The sequence below is a fragment of the Pseudorca crassidens genome, chromosome 5 (genome assembly GCF_039906515.1).
Source record: "Pseudorca crassidens isolate mPseCra1 chromosome 5, mPseCra1.hap1, whole genome shotgun sequence".
Classification (NCBI taxonomy): Eukaryota; Metazoa; Chordata; class Mammalia; order Artiodactyla; family Delphinidae; genus Pseudorca; species Pseudorca crassidens.
In genome coordinates this window covers 72,131,232-72,149,422 of record NC_090300.1, presented here as the reverse complement: position 1 = coordinate 72,149,422, position 18,191 = coordinate 72,131,232, and the positions used below count along the sequence as shown (strand labels likewise).

Genomic DNA, 18,191 nt, shown 5'->3' with positions numbered 1-18,191 from the left:
AAGTACTGCATATGCTACTAACTTGCTGTGTGAGCTTATGGAAATCACGTTTTTTTCTCTGGGTCTCAGTTTCCCAATCAATAAAGTATAAAGATTGCTTACAACCCTTGCAAAAATATGATTCTAGGAGAGATCTTGAAGGGAAGAAGGGGGCAGAGGGAGGAAAGGAGGAGAAGGAGGCTGAACCGAAGGGAGGTAAGTGTGTGTGAGGGAGGGAAGAGGGGTGGAGAGAGATAGGAAATGTCTTTTAATCAGATAGTGGAAAAAAGTTGAAAATGAAACTGTGCGCCCCTTAAGGTCTCTATTTTTCATCTTTATGCGTTTTTACTGTTTAGACATACGGAGTCATTTTTGGATAAACGTAGATTGAATGAATGGAAAGCCTGGGAAGGCCAACAGAGGAAAAGAGCTAGGGGAGAAAAGAGAGGAAGCGAGCTCGGGAACACTCTGCGCTCCTGCTCTTCCTCGGCCTGTCCCCCCTTAGGGGGCGGGACCTTCCGGCCACGGCCGCGTGGGCCATCGCGAGCTCCCACTCTCCCTCTCGCTTCCCCGTAAGCCGCCCCGAAACCGCCAGGGGGAGCTGCGCGGCGGCCGGGCCGGCCGGGGCGGGGCTGCTTTAACTCGCGGCGCCCAGCGGCTCGGCGTCTCAGTCCCGTCCCCGAAGTAGCTGCTGCTTCTCGCCTACCAACTCCAGCTCCAACCCGGACCCGGACCCAGAGCTTCTCCAGCGGCGACGCAGGGTCCGCAGTAACGCAGTCCTGCAGTAACTTCCTCCGCGCAGCTCCGCCACCCCCGGGAGTCCCGGGGCGCACCTGCAAACTCCCGCTTGTGCACCGGCCGCCCTCAAGCCGGTGCGGGAGCCCGAGCGAGCCATGGCCAACGCGGGGCTGCAGCTGCTGGGCTTCATCCTGGCTTTCCTGGGCTGGATTGGCTCCATCGTCAGCACGGCGCTGCCCCAGTGGAGGATTTACTCCTACGCTGGCGACAACATCGTGACGGCCCAGGCCATCTACGAGGGGCTGTGGATGTCCTGCGTGTCGCAGAGCACCGGGCAGATCCAGTGCAAAATCTTCGACTCCTTGCTGAATCTGAACAGTGAGTGCACTCCCTACTACCGCAGCTGTGACCCAGGGACTCAACCCCCCAGTGGCTCCGTTTTGGAGTAGTAGCTACCAAACGACCCTGTTGCGTGATTACATGTCTATCAACCTTCAGTGGATCAAGTCTTCTGATCATGTGCTCTGCCGTGAGGAAGTGAGAGAGACCTGTGGCTTGGGGAAGGGGAGGCCCAGACCTAAGCTCTTGTTTTTCCTCTGACACCCTGGGTGACACTTTTCTGTAGGTGTGGTTTCATCTTACATGCCCACGACTGGGGTGGTGATGGAGCGAGTGAAGGCCAAACTCTAACTTGAGCTCTTAGGCCTCTCCTGGACATTCTCAGATTCTGTGAAAATTGAAGAACTGTAGAGTTGGGTCAAGAAAATGATATGCCTTGAAAAGTTTGGAGACTGGTAGCTTCTCCAGTTTGTAAAATTAAATAGATAATCCCAAAGTTATTATGTAGGAATTTTTTTTCTCGATCTATCTTTACTGTGGGTTTTCATAGGAGAAATCACATTCCTACATGCAATGTCCCAACCTAATGTCTTCTACTCATCTGAGTTTGAATCTTTTGATTCTTTTGACTTTTAAGAGCCACTAAGTGTGAGGAAGCCCGTATGCATCCCCTGGCGTGACTCTCTTTTTTTTTTTTTAAATAAAGGAGCAATTGTAATTTTTTTTTTTTTTTTGCTTGCTCCAGGTCTTAGTCTCTGCATGAGGGGTCTTCGTTGTGACATGCCGGCTCCTAGTTGTGGCATGAGGACTTTTAGTTGCGGCATGCATGTGGGATCTAGTTCCCTGACCAGGGATCGAACCCTGGCCCCCTGCGTTGGGACCACAGAGTCTTACCCACTGGATGACCAGGGAAGTCCCTTGAAGAAGCCTCTTAAGATTCTCCAGAGGGTTTAGCTTTCAGGCCAAGAGTGTTCAGAAGAGGCAGATTGTATAATGTTATTTTAGAAAGTGAAGGTGGGTGGCAGGTGGAAGAAGGATGACAACAAAGAGAAGTTCTAAATAACCTCCCTTCATAATATGAAGGGAAGAATGGAGCCACTGAAGACAAATGCCACAAAGGAGACACAGCTGATGAGCTCAGCGTTCAGGAGAGCGAGGGCGGGTCTTCTCTTGAGTTTCTGCCTTCCACAAAGGAATTTCTGTGTAATGGATATTGGCTTCTTACTCTGTCGGGTTGGAAAGGATTATATAGAGAGAAATAGTCCTAAAGACGGTGGAAAGACGACAGGAATTTTTTCCTTTCATTTTTTTTTAAAAATAAAAGCTTTTGAGTGTCTTGTCAGAAACTCATTAAATTCCCACTTACTTAGGTAATAACAATTCATGGCTAGAGTATCTTCCTTGAGATATTACATTAGTTGTCCTGAACCTTGTGTCTGTCATGCACTTGGACTAAATCGAAGAAAAGCTTCCTTAGTCTTCGCCTAGACAGGCAAGCCTGCCCACAAGTCCCCTTTGTGTGCTGATGGTAAGCAGTGTTGTCATCGCTCAACTTTACTTCAGTTGTTTTGTCCACCTCCTGCGTGTGGTTTAGTCAAAAGCTATATACTTTAGAGTTGTTAAATCTGTGCCAAATCTGTTTAAACCGCTTGAGTACCTCTGGAATTTGGTGAGTCAGTGTACATACAGTAGTTTTTTTAGTGTTGTCCTTTCAGCTTTTCAAAGTTACCGTATTAGGATTCTTCTATGCCAAACATAAGGAGTATATTAGGTACACGCCTTTATATTATCATTGAATCTACCCATGGATGGATAAATACATGTAAGGAATTGTATCAGACATGTCATGTTGAGGAATTGGCAGATGGAGACCATTCTAAGGGCAATTCCAGAGAGGTCTCTGATTCCTCTGATCAAAATAGTTCATTTTCTACACGTTTAAATAGGTTTCCTGTTAACTGCCTTAAAGGACCAAATGAAATCAGATTGATCCATGTTGTCAATACTCAGACAGGTCATCCCTACTCATGATAATGTGTTAAAATGTTTTATTTTCACTTATTCCTAATTGTAGCTGTTACAGTTTTTAAAGCTGTAGCAGAAGATCTAAACAATACCTTCCCTCTACCCCATACACATTTTGGAGATCTCTTCCTGATGAATTTTTTTAAACTCCAGATCAGATTTCTTTTCATTTTCGTTAAAGCCAGAGTTTATTGAAGGTGGGGCGGAGGGCTTTCTCTCAAAACTGATTCCCAGAAGGAAACTTGACTCATTTGTACCCTCTCCAACCTGCCAGTAACTAACTAGATGTCTTTGGATGGAGGCCAGAGAACCTACCTGTCTCCATTTCTCTACCTGGACAGCTGTGCTCACACCCACCTGATGTAGAGAGCTGGGGAGGTGATTCATTGGCTGGTTTTGGTATAGTTCTGTGACATCTAGAGGTGAACAGGATTATCTGTACGTATAAACAGTGTTCCTTGCAACAAGTTGTGTTCCACAAAGTGCTTTTAGGTAAAAAGCTTAGCTAGAAGTTTCTTGAAATTGTACCTTGTTCTTTTTGCCAGTGGAGCCCATTTGGCAACTTAGGGCCGAGATTCTGGGATTTATCAAGGTTGTAGCGCTAGATATGTTCAAATCCCTTATTCCCTTTCTCTAATTAGTTTCAGCTGTAAAAAGAACATGACCGTGTCTATAGGGATACGGTGTGCATAAGCCAATATACGAAAGGAGATACAGCCAGGGTTGTATCTTTCCAAGAACAAGGAAAGCAGTTTGTGAAAATGGAAAGCAGTTTATAAAAATGTAACTGGGGAACTTCCTGGGGAAACAAATCTTATACCGTGGATTGTGGTTTTACTATGGTTTAGACAGTTTCACTTCCGTCCAAGGATGGATGTTTATTGACGTTGATGACTGATAGTTGGAATATACAAAAAAGAGTGTCAGATAGAGTTGCAGTCGACTTTTCTTGATTAAACTGTACATCTTGCCTTGTTTTGATCCAATTCTCAAACTTTTGGCAAGCTAGTGCCTATTTCATGTGCTTAGTTAATTGCTTCTTCTGGCTTGACTTTAATAGCTAGAGCTGTCCAAAGACTGGGTTGCCCCAGGAGGTTGCATGGTGGGAGGTGTGAAAGCAGAGGAATAAGTAAGCGTTTTGAAGGAATGTTGTAGGGAAAAATCCAAGTCCCAGACAAATGGGAGGTTAGGCTAGACTTTCTCTAAGTCTCATCTAGCCTTGGGATTCTGTAATTTGTTTATAAGTTCCTCTAGGCTGTTCAACTTGCTTTGCATGAATCCACATGTGTGTTGGTGTGCTTTAATAAGTACTGGTTGTGGGTGAAGTTTCCCAGCACTCTCACCATGATGTTAGGCTCAATCAAAGACCAAAATCACTGACTTGGACAGTCTTTGAAGCACAGGCAGAGGAGGGCACCCGCTTGCACTTCCCTAGACTGCATTATGCCTGCTGAACCAAGGGTGTTTAAGGGGCCATTTGTGCTCAGATCCATTTCAAGAATTAGTTCTGACTTTTGGAATGATGACAGTCAAAACCCAAAGCCAGGCTTGAGTACTCAATTCTTACCCTGGTCTTGCACTAACTAGCCATGTTTATAGTGGTGATCCACTCAATTTCTCTGGGCTGTAGTTTCCCTGCTTATGAAATAGGGCAGAGTAGGAGGAATGGGGAGCTGAATCCATGACTCATTCATCCATTCGACAAACATGAGCCAGGCCCTATCCGTGTTCCTAGAAATGCAGCTAAGAAGATTGGTAAGATGCAAATGTCGATTCCTTCCAGTGCCAACATTCTTTGTTAATAACTGCAGTGAGGGAGCAGAAACAGGCAAGGGGCATGGTTTAGGTTTCCTTGATTGGAGTGATGAGTAAGAGACACAGAGGTAACATGGAAGCGTACATTTAATCATGAGGCAATTTCTCTAAGAAACAAACAAGGTAGCAAAACTGCTTGGCACATCCTGAAAAAGTGGTGAGCCCTGTCTCTTCCCAGACCACAGTTATTGACTGTGCTGGAGTCCTAAGGTCACATCCAACGGCCACCAGTTCATAGTCAATCAAATGGAAATGCTAACAATGAGGACTCTTGAGAAACTTTGAACTTGAGCAAAAGTGAGCAATTTAATAAGGGAAGAAGTCATGGGAGTATAGTTCTGTGACACTCTGATGAGTTCCTTTAATTGCAGAGGAGAGAAGAGGATTTTTGTTCTAGTCAGCCAGTGGTCAGTTTATTTATTTGCCTAATACTTATTAAGGAACTACTGATGCAAAGAGAGACTGTGTGAGGGTAGAGACATAATTAAAATCTACTTTGTTTGTGATATATAATCATAGGGTAATAATATAGTAATATGGCTAGTAAACAGCATGAACAACGTCACGTAGTTAAAGGAGATTCTGCTGCTTGTATAGTAAAACTTTAGAAAAGCTTTAGAAAAAAACATTCCACTGACTTGTCTATGCTTGTCTTTCTACGCTTATGTTGATTAAGTTCACTGTAGTAGATCAGTAACTTCTAACTCATTTCTTGTCTCATAAGTAGAGATCTTTGTAAGTATGTTTTCAAATTATACTTTCAGGTTGCAAGTGGTAAGAACTCCTTAAGGAGTCTTTAATCTCAAGATTATCAGTCTAGCTAAGTATAATATAATTAAAAGACTGCCTTCTCCGTGTACTGCTGATAATGATGAGGATAAATAGTGTAACTTGTTGAATGTTTGCTCCAAAGACAACTTCTTTAGTCGCTGATAATAATATTGTAGAGGTATCTGCAAATTTAGTGGGCCAGAAAGGAACGTATTTGCTTCTAGATCTGAGCCGATCAGGTCAACTCAGAGATAATAGTTCAAGACTGTATCTGTCTAGTCTAAAATATTTTGCAGCTTTCAAATATTTCTCAACTTCTCTGCCCTACTGACCATTGTTCCACCAGAAGAAAACTTCATCTTGGGAGCTAATTAGATACATAATTTAGAAAATTTTTAAAAATTATATTGGGTTAAACAAAAAGTATGAATTTTTTCGCCCTAGATGAGTTTCTAGCTTTTAATGATCTAAACTAGATCTGGCTTTATGTAGCAAGATTTTAGTATTCTGAGGCTTTCTAGGAAGGCGTTTCTCAGTATTATTTCAAAGATGAAGCTTAACACAAAAGAGTATTTTTACCTATCATAGTAGAATTTTTAAAGGATAAAGACATGTTCAAATTTAAATTCACTGAACACAGATTGAGTAATCCATGACGCTTGCCAGGTACTGTTCTTAGTGCTTTGGATGGAAATATGAACAAATATTTGGCCAAGTCATCAAGGAGCTCACAATTACATATTTTAGATCTCTGACTTAAAAGGCTTCCATAAGCCTTAATTTGAAGGATTCATATGGTTCCAGCTTAAAACTGTGCAGTTTAGATTCTATCTGCACATAAAACCCTCATAACTTGTAATACAACACTTGCTTACTTTGATCTGTAATTCACCATTACATATGCCCAACTAGTGAGTTTTCATGCTGTTATGATTCTCAGCCTTTTTTTTTGTATTTTTTACATTTCCCCCCCCCATATCACTATAGTTAAGAATTCATCCAGACGTCTCCAGTGATGCAAGATGAGATTTTGTGACATTTCCTAAGTCAGTGGATACCAGGACGTAAATGAAAAAAAAAAATTGCTTCACAAAATAACACTATTGCTTTGTCATATTTTTCAAAACAAAACATGATCTCCTTGGTCTATATGGTTTACATGATTCCTGAGTATAGGTTTTTCCCCCCGGGTTTTTTCCCCCATTTTCTCCATGATTTTTTGTGCGTTATGAAAATGATACATTGTTCTATAAAGAAATAAAACATACTAGGGTTTGTACCACACGGAACAAAATATCTGTCCCTTCCCCCTTAGAAATTTTGTAAAAGTAGTGGAATGAGTAAAATGGGGCATGAATTAAATGTGCTTTCTTTGAGAACTGAAAGGGGAACAAACTTAGAGATGAAGACAGTGAAAATGAGATAATTCCGGACGAGTGCAGGTGGAGCCTTGGAGTGGTTGATCCATGTACGCTCCCTGCCTGGATGGTTTTATACAAGCCTGACTCAGGAGATTGAGGTCCAGCAGACTCCTCGTGAAGAGTAAACCTTGTGATCCAAGTGCTTAGACCTGCTGGGCTGGTGGCCTGCTGTTTTCACATGAAGCACAGATCAGAATGATTATAGAAGCTGGGTCTGGTTTGGGGCCCTATAACTCGAACAAAGTAGAAAACTTCGAGATCAGAGAAAGCAACCACAGTGGTGAATAAAGGGTTGGAAAACTGAGCTTAATGGACAAACAAAGCAAAAGGTGGTGAGAGATGTAAGGGGCTATACATACTTGAAGGGCTATCATATGAAGACAGAGAGTAAAAATCTTGTCACCTCTTCTTAAAGACCCTCCAGTGACTTCTGATCACACTTAGAATAAACTCCAAACCCCTTCCCCTAGCTTGCAAAGTCTTACATGATAAATGCCTTCTGCCTACCTTGCTAACCCACCTCATTTTACTTTTACATCCTACCATCCTCCAGTAGTGACTAGCTTTGCCAGTTTGTCCAGGGTTGAAGACCTTCTCAGGAGTCAGGACTTGTAGCTTTAAAACTGAGAGAGTCCTTGGCAAATGGACAGGTGGTCCCCCTGTCCTCCACGTGGATCATTGTGACTTTCAGTATCTCCTCTTCCAGTGTTGTTTGCTTGAAATGCTTTCCTTCTAAGTGGAACTTAGGACCAAATCTGAAATCTGTGTTATGTATAAGAGCTTAGTTATTTTTTATTTTCCTTCTAAGTAATGACTGTCTTTGCAAAAACTGTCGGTAAACCAAAAGGAAGGACACACCATAACTGTGGAGTCCTTAGTATTTTCCTCTTCATGCAACAGTATGGTTTGTGATTCCAAGGAAGAAGTGTCACAAACCCATGGTCCGTGAAACCTGTGTTTTGATTCAGGAGTTCTTGTACCACCCTGAAATCTTACAGTAAGTGTGTGGGTAGGGTGCACACTTGCACACACACATTTATGGGGAAGTAGATCTATGAGGGGAGCATGGAAGTGCCTATGATTTGATTTTAATTGAATCAAGTAAAAATTTATCTTGACTTCCAAAATATCTCTCAAATGCAGTTAAAAAAAATGCCTTTGATACTTTCAGAAAGTGGTTACTATGATTTTATCATAGATTGCCTGGTTATGGCAAGGATGGAAAAATTAACAATTTAAAATTGAAGTTTTAGAAATCTTTAGTCTTTATGATTTGTAGCCTAGGTTCTCAACCCTGAAAATACTGACCCTGAGCCTAGGTCTTAATAGAGAGTGAGATATAAAACCTTTCCATGATGTCAGCCACTTTTTTTTTTTTTTTTTTTTGCGGTACACGGGCCTCTCACTGTTGTGGCCTCTCCCGTTGCGGAGCACAGGCTCCGGACGCGCAGGCTCAGCGGCCACGTCTTACGGGCCCAGCCGCTCCACGGCATGTGGGATCTTCCCGGACCGGGGCACGAACCCATGTCCCCTGCATCGGCAGGAGAACTCTCAAACCACTGCGCCACCAGGGAAGCCCTATGTCAGCCACTTTTGAAGACCATCAAGAAGTCAATTGTTCCAACTTCTCCTTAGAGATAACTGTCATTCACACTTTACATAATAAAAAGATGGTCCCAAAGAATAATAAGTAGGTCACCCAAGATAGCACGCTTAGTTACAATGTAAATATTTATATATGCAAAAAGACTTGTCACCTGTTAACACTGTTAAAGAGATAATGATCTTTATTTGAAGGAGGAAATAAAGATAGAATTAATCAAACTCATCTAACCAGCGTAGTTTCAGCTCTTTTTTCTTTGAAAGTCTGTGTGTCTTTACGCTACAGTGATGGTATCACCTTTTTACTCTTTAAGATACTTACTGGCATAATCTCAAACTTGGCCCTATCGATTTGATCGTGACTTAGTATGCCAATGACAATAACAGGAAATTAGAAAATTAGTGGAATCCTGAGAAATACTACATTGAATTATCTGCTATTTTACAATATAGCAGTTTAAATAGTTTTAAAAACTGGTGATATCTCCGAATATAAACCTACTATGTTCCAAAATAACATCTCAAAGGCTGTTATGTTTTGTTCTAAGAAAATGGTTTTCATATCTCCCACCCCACCCGCATCACTGGAGATACAAGTGTTGCTTATCCAGCCATGATAATCTATGAGAACTTCACTAGTTGTCTTCCAAGTTCACCCACCCAGATTTTCTGCAGCTTGATGAGTGAAGTATAAAACTATTGACTATTAACCAAGATATATTGTAAACCATTTTAATTATAAATGTTTTAACATTAAGGATAACACATATGATTGTTATTTCAGAATTAAAAACTCCATTAGTAAGGATTAAAAATGTATTAGTTCAGCTAAACCTATTCAACCAAATCATTAATTATTTTTTCAGAGGATTTTGAGTTTAATGTTAAAAACATAAACTGTTAGAGCTGGAGGAATTCTTATTCATCATTCAGCCAGGTATTTGTTTTTCTGGAGAAGAAACTATGTTGGTTACCTGCAGAAACATCCCTAGAAGCAGAGTCTCCTGACTCCTGTTAGATTTTCTCTCTTCTATACAACATTGAAATATACTCGGTCTTCTACCACTCTTCTCTTGTTGGTCTAGGCGTGATTTTTACATGTTCTAAAATGTTTTCTGTCAGGCACTCTGCAAGCAACCCGTGCCTTGATGGTGATTGGCATCCTGCTGGGACTAGTAGCCATCTTTGTGGCCACTATCGGCATGAAGTGTATGAAGTGCCTGGAAGACAACGAGGCACAGAAGATGCGGATGGCTGTCATTGGGGGCGTGATCTTTCTTATTTCAGGTAAGAGAGGCCCTGTCCCCCTTAGACCTTATTAAACTCTCTCTGACATGGGTTAAGGTATAGTTTTTGCTTTCCTGAGATTATGGTGGATTTGTGGCACTTGAATCGATTGAATTCACTTCCTTTAAAATCTGAAGACATAGGAACCTTAAGTCCATTTGAGTTTCACATTCTCAAATAGGAACCAAATGAAAATCTGTATTCACAGTGGACAGGTCTATTCCTTGAGGTTTCAGGTGCCAACTGGTTGGTAGAACCATTCTCCCCAGGTGAAGAGAGATTTTTCTATCTACCAAACACTGAGGAACAATTCTGTGTAATTCAGAAAACTTCTGTAGTGTCTCTTCCGATGCTATGTGGGAAAGATGGGGAATGGTGAGAGAGAACATAAAGAATGTGTCAGTCGTACAAGTGTGTGAGGAATGAATGAGACTGGGATTATTGGAGGAAAATGAGGACATCATTCCACGTGGGCAGATCTGACTCCAGAATAAACAGGTGGTACCCATAGATCAGTGAAGAGAAAGGTCAGTTGGAATGGAGGCGAAATGTTGGAATGGTAAGGAATAAGAGTAAATGAGTTAAGAAAGAAAACAGTAGAGAAAGGCCTTGGAAAAAAACCTTGACAAAAGAGTGAGATTACATTTTCCATAGAAAATGAATGTGTATGTATTGCTTTATTCAAGTGTTGATATGTAACCTTTGAGAAAATGAAAGCCAGAAGAAGACATGAACAGGTCACTTGTAAAGCCTTATAATAAGGTTTATATTAAATAAGATTGTGTTTATATATAAAACAATAGACTATTATATATACTAGTTGTCTATTGTTTTGAAATGGACTAGTATATATAGTGTGTATATATATATATATATATATATATATATATATATATAGTAGTATGTAGTAGTCTATTGTTTTTGAAAACAATACCAGTGATATAATCTACCACTAGGAAACACTAGAATTAGACTTTTTTCTCATTTTCTCTTTAACAAAAGTATGTGGATTTCATCAATAATGAAGGAAGAGTGCCTGTGACTTTGCTAAAGGTTTGGTTAAAGTTTATTCAAATTAATCCTAGATAGCATTTTATTCCCAACAGTTTGATTTTACATCACAGGCTGTGAATGCACTTACTGTGTAGGACCCTTCCTCCGCTTGCCTTCTTGTAACTCCGGTACATCACTTCCCCGGTCTCAGGGACTTCCTAGGGAGTGAGGCTTGCAAGTTCTACAGCACTTGCATGGTCTGCTTGAGCAGCCAAAGCAATGGTGTTTTCTCTCAAGTATTAGAGGCAATTAGGTTGGACCACTTTTTTTGTAGGAGGAAGGGAGCAGAGGGGGTAGCATAGAAATATTTAATCTGTCTAAATTGATGAATTTTTAGAATGGCTATAAAAAGAAGTTAATTTCTTTGGATAAGAAAAATCAAGGTGTTGTATACTTCTTATGAATGATAGAGTGGGTTATTTTGACTAAGTAGTTTCTCTGGCCTTACTGAAATATGAAAGGCATGAGAAATTGAGTGTTCAGCACATATTGATCTGATGTGGCACTACAGCGAATCTCATGGCAAGACCTGGCACATCTGGCCAGTGAGGCTGTAGGAGTTCAGGTGATCTAGTGCACTCTGAGACAGGTCCTACTCGTTCCTGCTATCTAGCTATTTACTTTCATTTTGATTCTTCAGAAATGTGAATTTTCGGGCTTCCCTGGTGGCGCAGTGGTTGAGAGTCCGCCTGCCGATGCAGGGGACACGGGTTCGTGCCCTGGTGGTCTGGGAAGATCCCACCTGCCGCGGAGTGTCTGGGCCCGTGAGCCATGGCCACTGAGCCTGCGCGTCCGGAGCCTGTACTCTGCAACAGGAGAGACCACGACAGTGAGAGGCCCGTGTACTGCAAAAAAAAAAAAAAAAAAAAAAAAAGAAATGTGAATTTTGAGTTTTGGTCAAGGAGAATGTAGAAGGGTTTTCATCTTCCCTTTTGTATTGTAAGTGACTAGCTTTACTAATAAGGACTTTGGTTTTACCAAAAGTAGTCTAACACAGTGATGTATAACAATATATTTGAAAGAGATCTTAAATGACATGAACCTGCTGAATATTTCCAACAGAATGTTGTTTGTGCCGGTGACCTTCAACTCTAAGTGAATAAAATGACATGAACATTATAAACTATGCCTAACTCCCACCTAATATTTTCATCTGTCTTAAGAGAATACTTAGAATAAATCATGTCTGAACCTCTAATCTCCCTAAATTAAAGTCGTCTGAATTAAAATGGATTAAATTAAAAATGTCAGCACTATTGATGAGATTTAATTCTTGTAAAATACTTGTAAATTTAATGAGCCGTATATTTATGCTCAGTGTTCCATAGTGATTAACAGTCTTTTGTTTTGAATTTCTGTAGGTCTGGCTATTTTAGTTGCCACAGCATGGTATGGCAATAGAATTGTTCAAGAATTCTATGACCCCATGACCCCGGTCAATGCCAGGTAATGCTGTTCACTCCTAAAATAGTTTGTTCTCTGAGAAAATACCCTTTTAGTGTTCTGCAAAGTCCAGCTTGTGCCGTAGCTTCCCAGATTTGCTATCCAGAATTTTATGGAACTTCTGTCAAACTTGAAAATAATTTGAATGGCCTGTGCCTCATGTTAAAAATAGTCTGATCATTGCTTTAACAGCCTGTATTGATAACAAAATGAACTTCGAAGTAGAAAAGTTCTAAGCTGTATACTTTCCAAGTGTATGCTGGACCTTTTTTCATATTTAAAAAATGTTTTTAAGATGAATAAAGATACCAACGTGTTTGAAATTTTATTTTTGAAGTGTATTCTGAAACTTTTAACACTTGTGATTATTTGTAACTAAACACAATTTATGACTGATTGCAAAAATAGTACTGTTGTAGAGGTTAACAAATAATGTCATTTCTAATGGTTTAATCCTGTTTATGAAAAAACAATTTATTTATGAAAAAGAAAAGTTAGCACTTTGAAATATTGTGTTCCATCACAACCATAAAAATAACTTTAGAAAGGTCATCCTTCTTAATATTGCAAGTTGTGGAAGTTAAAGGGCTGACTCTTGGCTCTCACGTAATGACACCCTTTGATCAGAGACACGGCTCTTTGTCTCACTGTGTTCACATCTTTAAAGCCGAATAACTATATTCTGAGTCAGAATGTTAAGATGTAATTATTGTTTGTTGAGCGCTAAGACGAATGGATGAAAAATCCCAGTGGTGGAGAGATAAGGTATGCTTCTTTGTATAAAATCACCCACGTAGAGGAGAACACATACTGCAGTGATTGTGTTGGGACCCATCCCATAAGATCTACACTGTAAGGACAGAATCTGCTGGAGGTCAGTAGGCTAAAATTTTACCAGTAATGGATATGAAAGCACTTTATAAATTACTAGGCACCGTACGCTTATTTACATTGTCTCACATGATTCTGAAAGCAGTCCAGTGAGGCAGATGGAATCATCCTGCTTTAAGAGAAGCAGCAGCTGAGGTTGAGAAGAGGAGTTACTGGCCCACAGTTTAGCAGTTGAGAGTTTGCATCAGAATTCAAACTCAGGCCTTATAACTCTAGATCCAGCCCTTCTCTCTCCTTATTGTCCACCATCAGTCACAGATCTTCTCCCCAGAAGTATGGCTTCATACATCCACCTGGATCAACTTAACCTAGAATGATCTATGAGCTGATTAGAAGTCTTTTTCACAAAACCATAAATTTCAGATTTCAGTGCTTATCAGTGATTGACTATTGAAAACTCTGTCTCCAACACCCTCTAGCAGTTTCTTTGTAGAATTTGGTTGCTACTTGGTGATAGCATGACTTGTTAAGTTTTAGCCTAGGAACCATTGTCCAAACCTGACTTCCCAGGTATATATAAACATGCTTTACAAGTCTCCTACACATGAAAAAGTCTTTGGAACTATTTGTATAATTAACCTGGCGTTGCATGCCACATTGCCTGATCTACTGTTGCAAATTGTCAACAGCTGCAATGTGAACATGCTCGTGTGTGTGTCCACAAACCTTAAAGTACTTCGCAGAACTTAAAGGGATCATGGGGGATTTTTTTTCAGCAGAAAAAATATAATGAGTGTGATATTGATTTCATTCTTTAATTATATTAGAGAAGTTTCCAGTGATTCACTGATTAAGCAAATACATTGTCTCTTCTTTTTAGGTATGAATTTGGTCAGGCTCTCTTCACTGGCTGGGCTGCTGCTTCCCTCTGCCTTCTGGGAGGTGCCCTACTTTGCTGCTCCTGTCCCCAGAAAGCAACATCGTACCCAACACCAAGGCCCTATCCAAAACCTGCACCTTCCAGTGGGAAAGACTACGTGTGACACAGAAGCAAAAGGAGACAACCCTGTTGGAACAATCAGAAAATGAACATTGAAATACTGTATTGGCGTTAAGGTCTTAGATTTTGACTATTGTAGTCTGAACTGTGGTATTATCAAAAGAACATATTTTGTTAAATACCCATTGCTAAAAATGACATAGTCTTATTTTATCTCCTTTCCTCAATATAAGAGGGAAGCCTTTTCTATTTGTATTACTGCTTCCCACTGAGTCATCATCTCAAATGTGGGGAGAGGGCATTCCTTAAATATATATAGATATGTACATGTTTTTCTATAAAAAAGTTAGGTAGTAAAACCTCATTATGTTGGTACCAGCATTCTTAAAATATATCTAAAAAAAGAAAAATATATTTATATTGATTAAATAAGTAGTTTATTTGGTATTCTTCTCTTCTTTCTTTATGTATACATATATAATAGGTCAAATATCATTTACCCTCCTTCATCAGCTTTTAATGTCTTTCACAGAAGACCTGACCTACTTTACCAAGTATGAATTATTTCAGCTCTTCACATGTGCCCTTTTCATATGTTTGTATCATACTTTTTTTTTTTTTACTATGATCTTATAGCGCTTGCTCTGTTACCATTCAGTCATTCTTCATGACTTTGTTTTTTGTGAGATTGGGCTTAACTCTCGATTCTGATAACACGTTTTTATGCCTACAGTGTAATTCCTAAAGTCGGTAAGAATCTCTTACAGATCAGAGTTTTGGGAGCAGATCTTTCTGTGTGACCAGATGGTATATTCCTGTTGACCTTCCCATATGCTCCCTGTACTCTGACCTGTAACACACTTGTTTGCTTTGAAAATATTTGTCCCATTGAGGAGCTGTGTGCTGCTTTCCCAAGTGTTGTGACACAGTTCTATTGATTGAATTTTTTGACCTACTTATTCACAGTTGTATATCCTCCCAAACTACCTTTTTCTTGTCCCCTTCCTCAAACTGTATTGTTTTCTCGTATAGTTTACCTCGTCCCAGAGAGGGATGACCTTTTTGTCTGAATGAAGTGCTAGACTTTCTGTAGTGACAGCCTGATGACAAATATTCTCTCTGTAGCTGTAAGCAGGTCACTTAATCTTTCTCCTCTTTTCCCATCTGTGAAATTGAGATAATGATACTTAACCAGCTGCTAGAGCGGTGTAAGTATTAATTAGTTGATATTATGCTCATTCTTTGAACATGAAATATGCCTAAGTAGTGTCTCTGTTTGCTAAATTGTCTGTTAAGAAGTCATTGAACCAAACCTACACGCAGGCATCCCATCGTTCGGCACCTTCCTTTCTCCACAGGCCCGTTTCCTTCCTTTCAGCGGTGGCCACCATGCTGTTGGTGCTCTGTTCCGTTTTAACAATTGCCCTTAGTTTTCCAGTCTGTGGAAAATGCTCCTTCACTCGAGCAAAATGATGTAATGGGAAGGGTGTTGACTTTGGTGTCTGGAGACCTGATGTGAGTCTTGGTGCTCTCAATTACAGTGTGAGTTTGGGCAGGGCGCTTGGTTGCCCTAGATTTACTGCTTCACTTATAAAAAGAGGATTGTACTTCCTGACCTGCCTACCTCTCAGGGCTGTTGTGGGGATCCAGTGAGATGGGATACATGTAAGTGTGATTTTGTGAGGTAAAAAGTATTATACTAAGGGAAAGAATTAAGGAATTTAAGTGCATAGGTTTTGGATTACTTTTCAAATGACTGAAAAGAGACAAACTGTAAGCAATAGGTTTCTTGCTTTAACCAACCTCTCGAGTGATGAGACACTAAAGTGAATTTCAGATTACTAAGGGAAAAGGATTCTGGGGCAGTCTTAGTTTTCTTCAGTCACTATGGCCTGATGCTTTTTGTGGCTAAGCTTTTCTCCTTTCAGGAATGCGGACTTGACCTAGGACAAGTTTGCAGATGTAATGGGTGAAACAGAAGTGTACATGTTGGCAAACCAAAGAATGGAAGATTTTTTTACTTTTAGTAACTTGCAAGGGTATACAAGGTGGATATCTGTTATGCGATGTTATCAGAGGTATTGCTATTAGCTGGCAGCTAACACTGCTAGGATAGGTAGTTTGGGAATGTAACTCATAGTGAAACCATATAGGGGAAATTATCCAAAGGACTGCATCCTATGATTTGAACCTAGTAAATTTTAGTGTGTCTTCCAAACCTGAAAGTCTGTGCTCCTAGAATGTATAATTCAAAGAACTTCTGCTACCTACATAGATCCTAATGATGGGCAAGTATAAATACATGTGGTTGCTAGTTGCTAAACTCTGAAATCTATAGTCCAAAATGGCCAACAGAATGGTTACACCAAAATTTATCCAATTTTGATATTTTTGTACTCTGCTACTATACCTGGAAACAGACAAATAGGTATTTTAGGGTTTTGTAATGGGAATTTGTATAAAGTGTTACTCTTTTTCAATAAATTGTGTTTTTTTTAATATAAAATAAACCTTGTTTTTTTTGTTTGTTTTTTTTAATCATTTATTTCAAGATTGCCATGCTTGGAAGAAGAGATGGCTCGGGATAGGATCTGACTCACCATGTGTTACTAGAAAAGAGCTGTGGTGCCTCTGCACCACCACCTGTCAACTTTTTGAGTGGCTCCACCCACTGGAATGCCCTATTTCTCTCCAACTATGCTTTTCCTCGTCAAGGGTGGTGATACAAGAGAACGTCAGGAGACGTTACTTCATTTTCCCCATCCATAGAAAGGGGACATGCTACAATAAATGACTAAGGGATAAAATCACCAACTGTAAATCATCGTGAAAGCTTAAGGCAGTTGTGTTTCTCACAAGTTGGAAGAGAGAAGGACAGCCAGAAATCCATTATTGTTTTTGTAATGACTATTACCAAAACTACTTCTTAGGAAAGCAAGTGATGAAATTCATTCACCTGTTATCTGAAAATATCAATAATTGATAAAGCCTTAGTTGTAACCTCTCTGTAAGCAATTTACATATTAAAGAGACAGGCTTGTAAACAAAGGATTGCAGCTCTATGTGGAGCTCTATGTGGACATTAGCCTTAAGGGTGAGAGACTAAGATTATTCTCAGTCCCTTTAAATTAAGCAGATACATCAGAATCCCCACTCTTTCTACAGAATTTAAATTTCTGAGGAGGGGTCCAGGCCCCTGAAGTTTGAGAGGTAATACAATTCCTAAGTGCTCCTGACAAGTACTCTTAAGAGAAAACCTGGATTGTCAGTCATACGAAGTAGACACCCCCTCTGTGTGAGCTCCTCGTTATGGATGACATTGTCCTGCAAATCATGTCGTTTCTCCTACTCATCAATTAGTACTTTCTATGTGGATCCGTGCCCAGGTCCAGGGAAAACTCCATACCATTCCCACATTCCAGCCTTTTAAAGCCTGTTGTTAATCCTAGGAAAATCTGGTAATGGGTTTTTTTCCTTCCTTTTGAGTGTGGCTCAGGTATAAGATTTCTGAAGTCTCCTACCCTTTCTCTAACATTATGGTTCTATTTTCTGGTTTTAGGGGTTTTTTTGTTTGTTTATTTTGGTGAGAGGAGGGAAGGAGTTAAACGGAGATGGTCTTCAGAAGCTGTTATCATATTTCTTTGGCAAATAACCTTCTTTCTTGTCATTTTCTATTATTTTTTAAGTCACCACCAATAGTCATTAATACAAAGCAAATTCTCGTTTAAAGAACAGCTTTCTGTTTAACAAATAATATTAGCTCAAGAGTATAAGTGTTTATCGTATTATAATCACTGAGTTATTTTCCTTTGTTATATGATAATTTCAGGAAAGTCCTTAGCCAAAGTATAATCTTGCTACATTTATTTTTAATTGAATAACATTTC

General features: G+C 39.9%; 1 protein-coding gene across 2 annotated transcripts; it reads left to right on the top strand.

The window, feature by feature from the left end:
* The first annotated feature begins 607 nt into the window (after positions 1–607).
* CLDN1 (claudin 1) lies at positions 608–16,814 on the top strand. Of its 2 annotated transcripts, XM_067738406.1 has the most exons (4): positions 608–1,095; positions 9,813–9,977; positions 12,392–12,476; positions 14,185–16,814. In XM_067738406.1, the coding sequence occupies exons 1-4, from the start codon at positions 873–875 to the stop codon at positions 14,345–14,347; spliced, it is 636 nt and encodes a 211-aa protein (XP_067594507.1). In that variant the 5' UTR covers positions 608–872; the 3' UTR covers positions 14,348–16,814. The 2 variants fall into 2 exon arrangements, with proteins under 2 accessions (XP_067594507.1, XP_067594508.1); XM_067738407.1 differs by lacking the exon at positions 12,392–12,476.
* Positions 16,815–18,191: the final 1,377 nt, after the last annotated feature.

Excerpts from the sequence above, each read along its gene's own strand:
- CLDN1 (XM_067738406.1), top strand. The coding sequence starts at position 873 with ATGGCCAACGCGGGGCTGCAGCTGCTGGGCTTCATCCTGGCTTTCCTG. Across the intron at positions 9,978-12,391 it reads CGTGATCTTTCTTATTTCAG|GTCTGGCTATTTTAGTTGCC; the intron begins GTAAGAGAGGCC and ends GAATTTCTGTAG. Across the intron at positions 12,477-14,184 it reads ATGACCCCGGTCAATGCCAG|GTATGAATTTGGTCAGGCTC; the intron begins GTAATGCTGTTC and ends TCTTCTTTTTAG.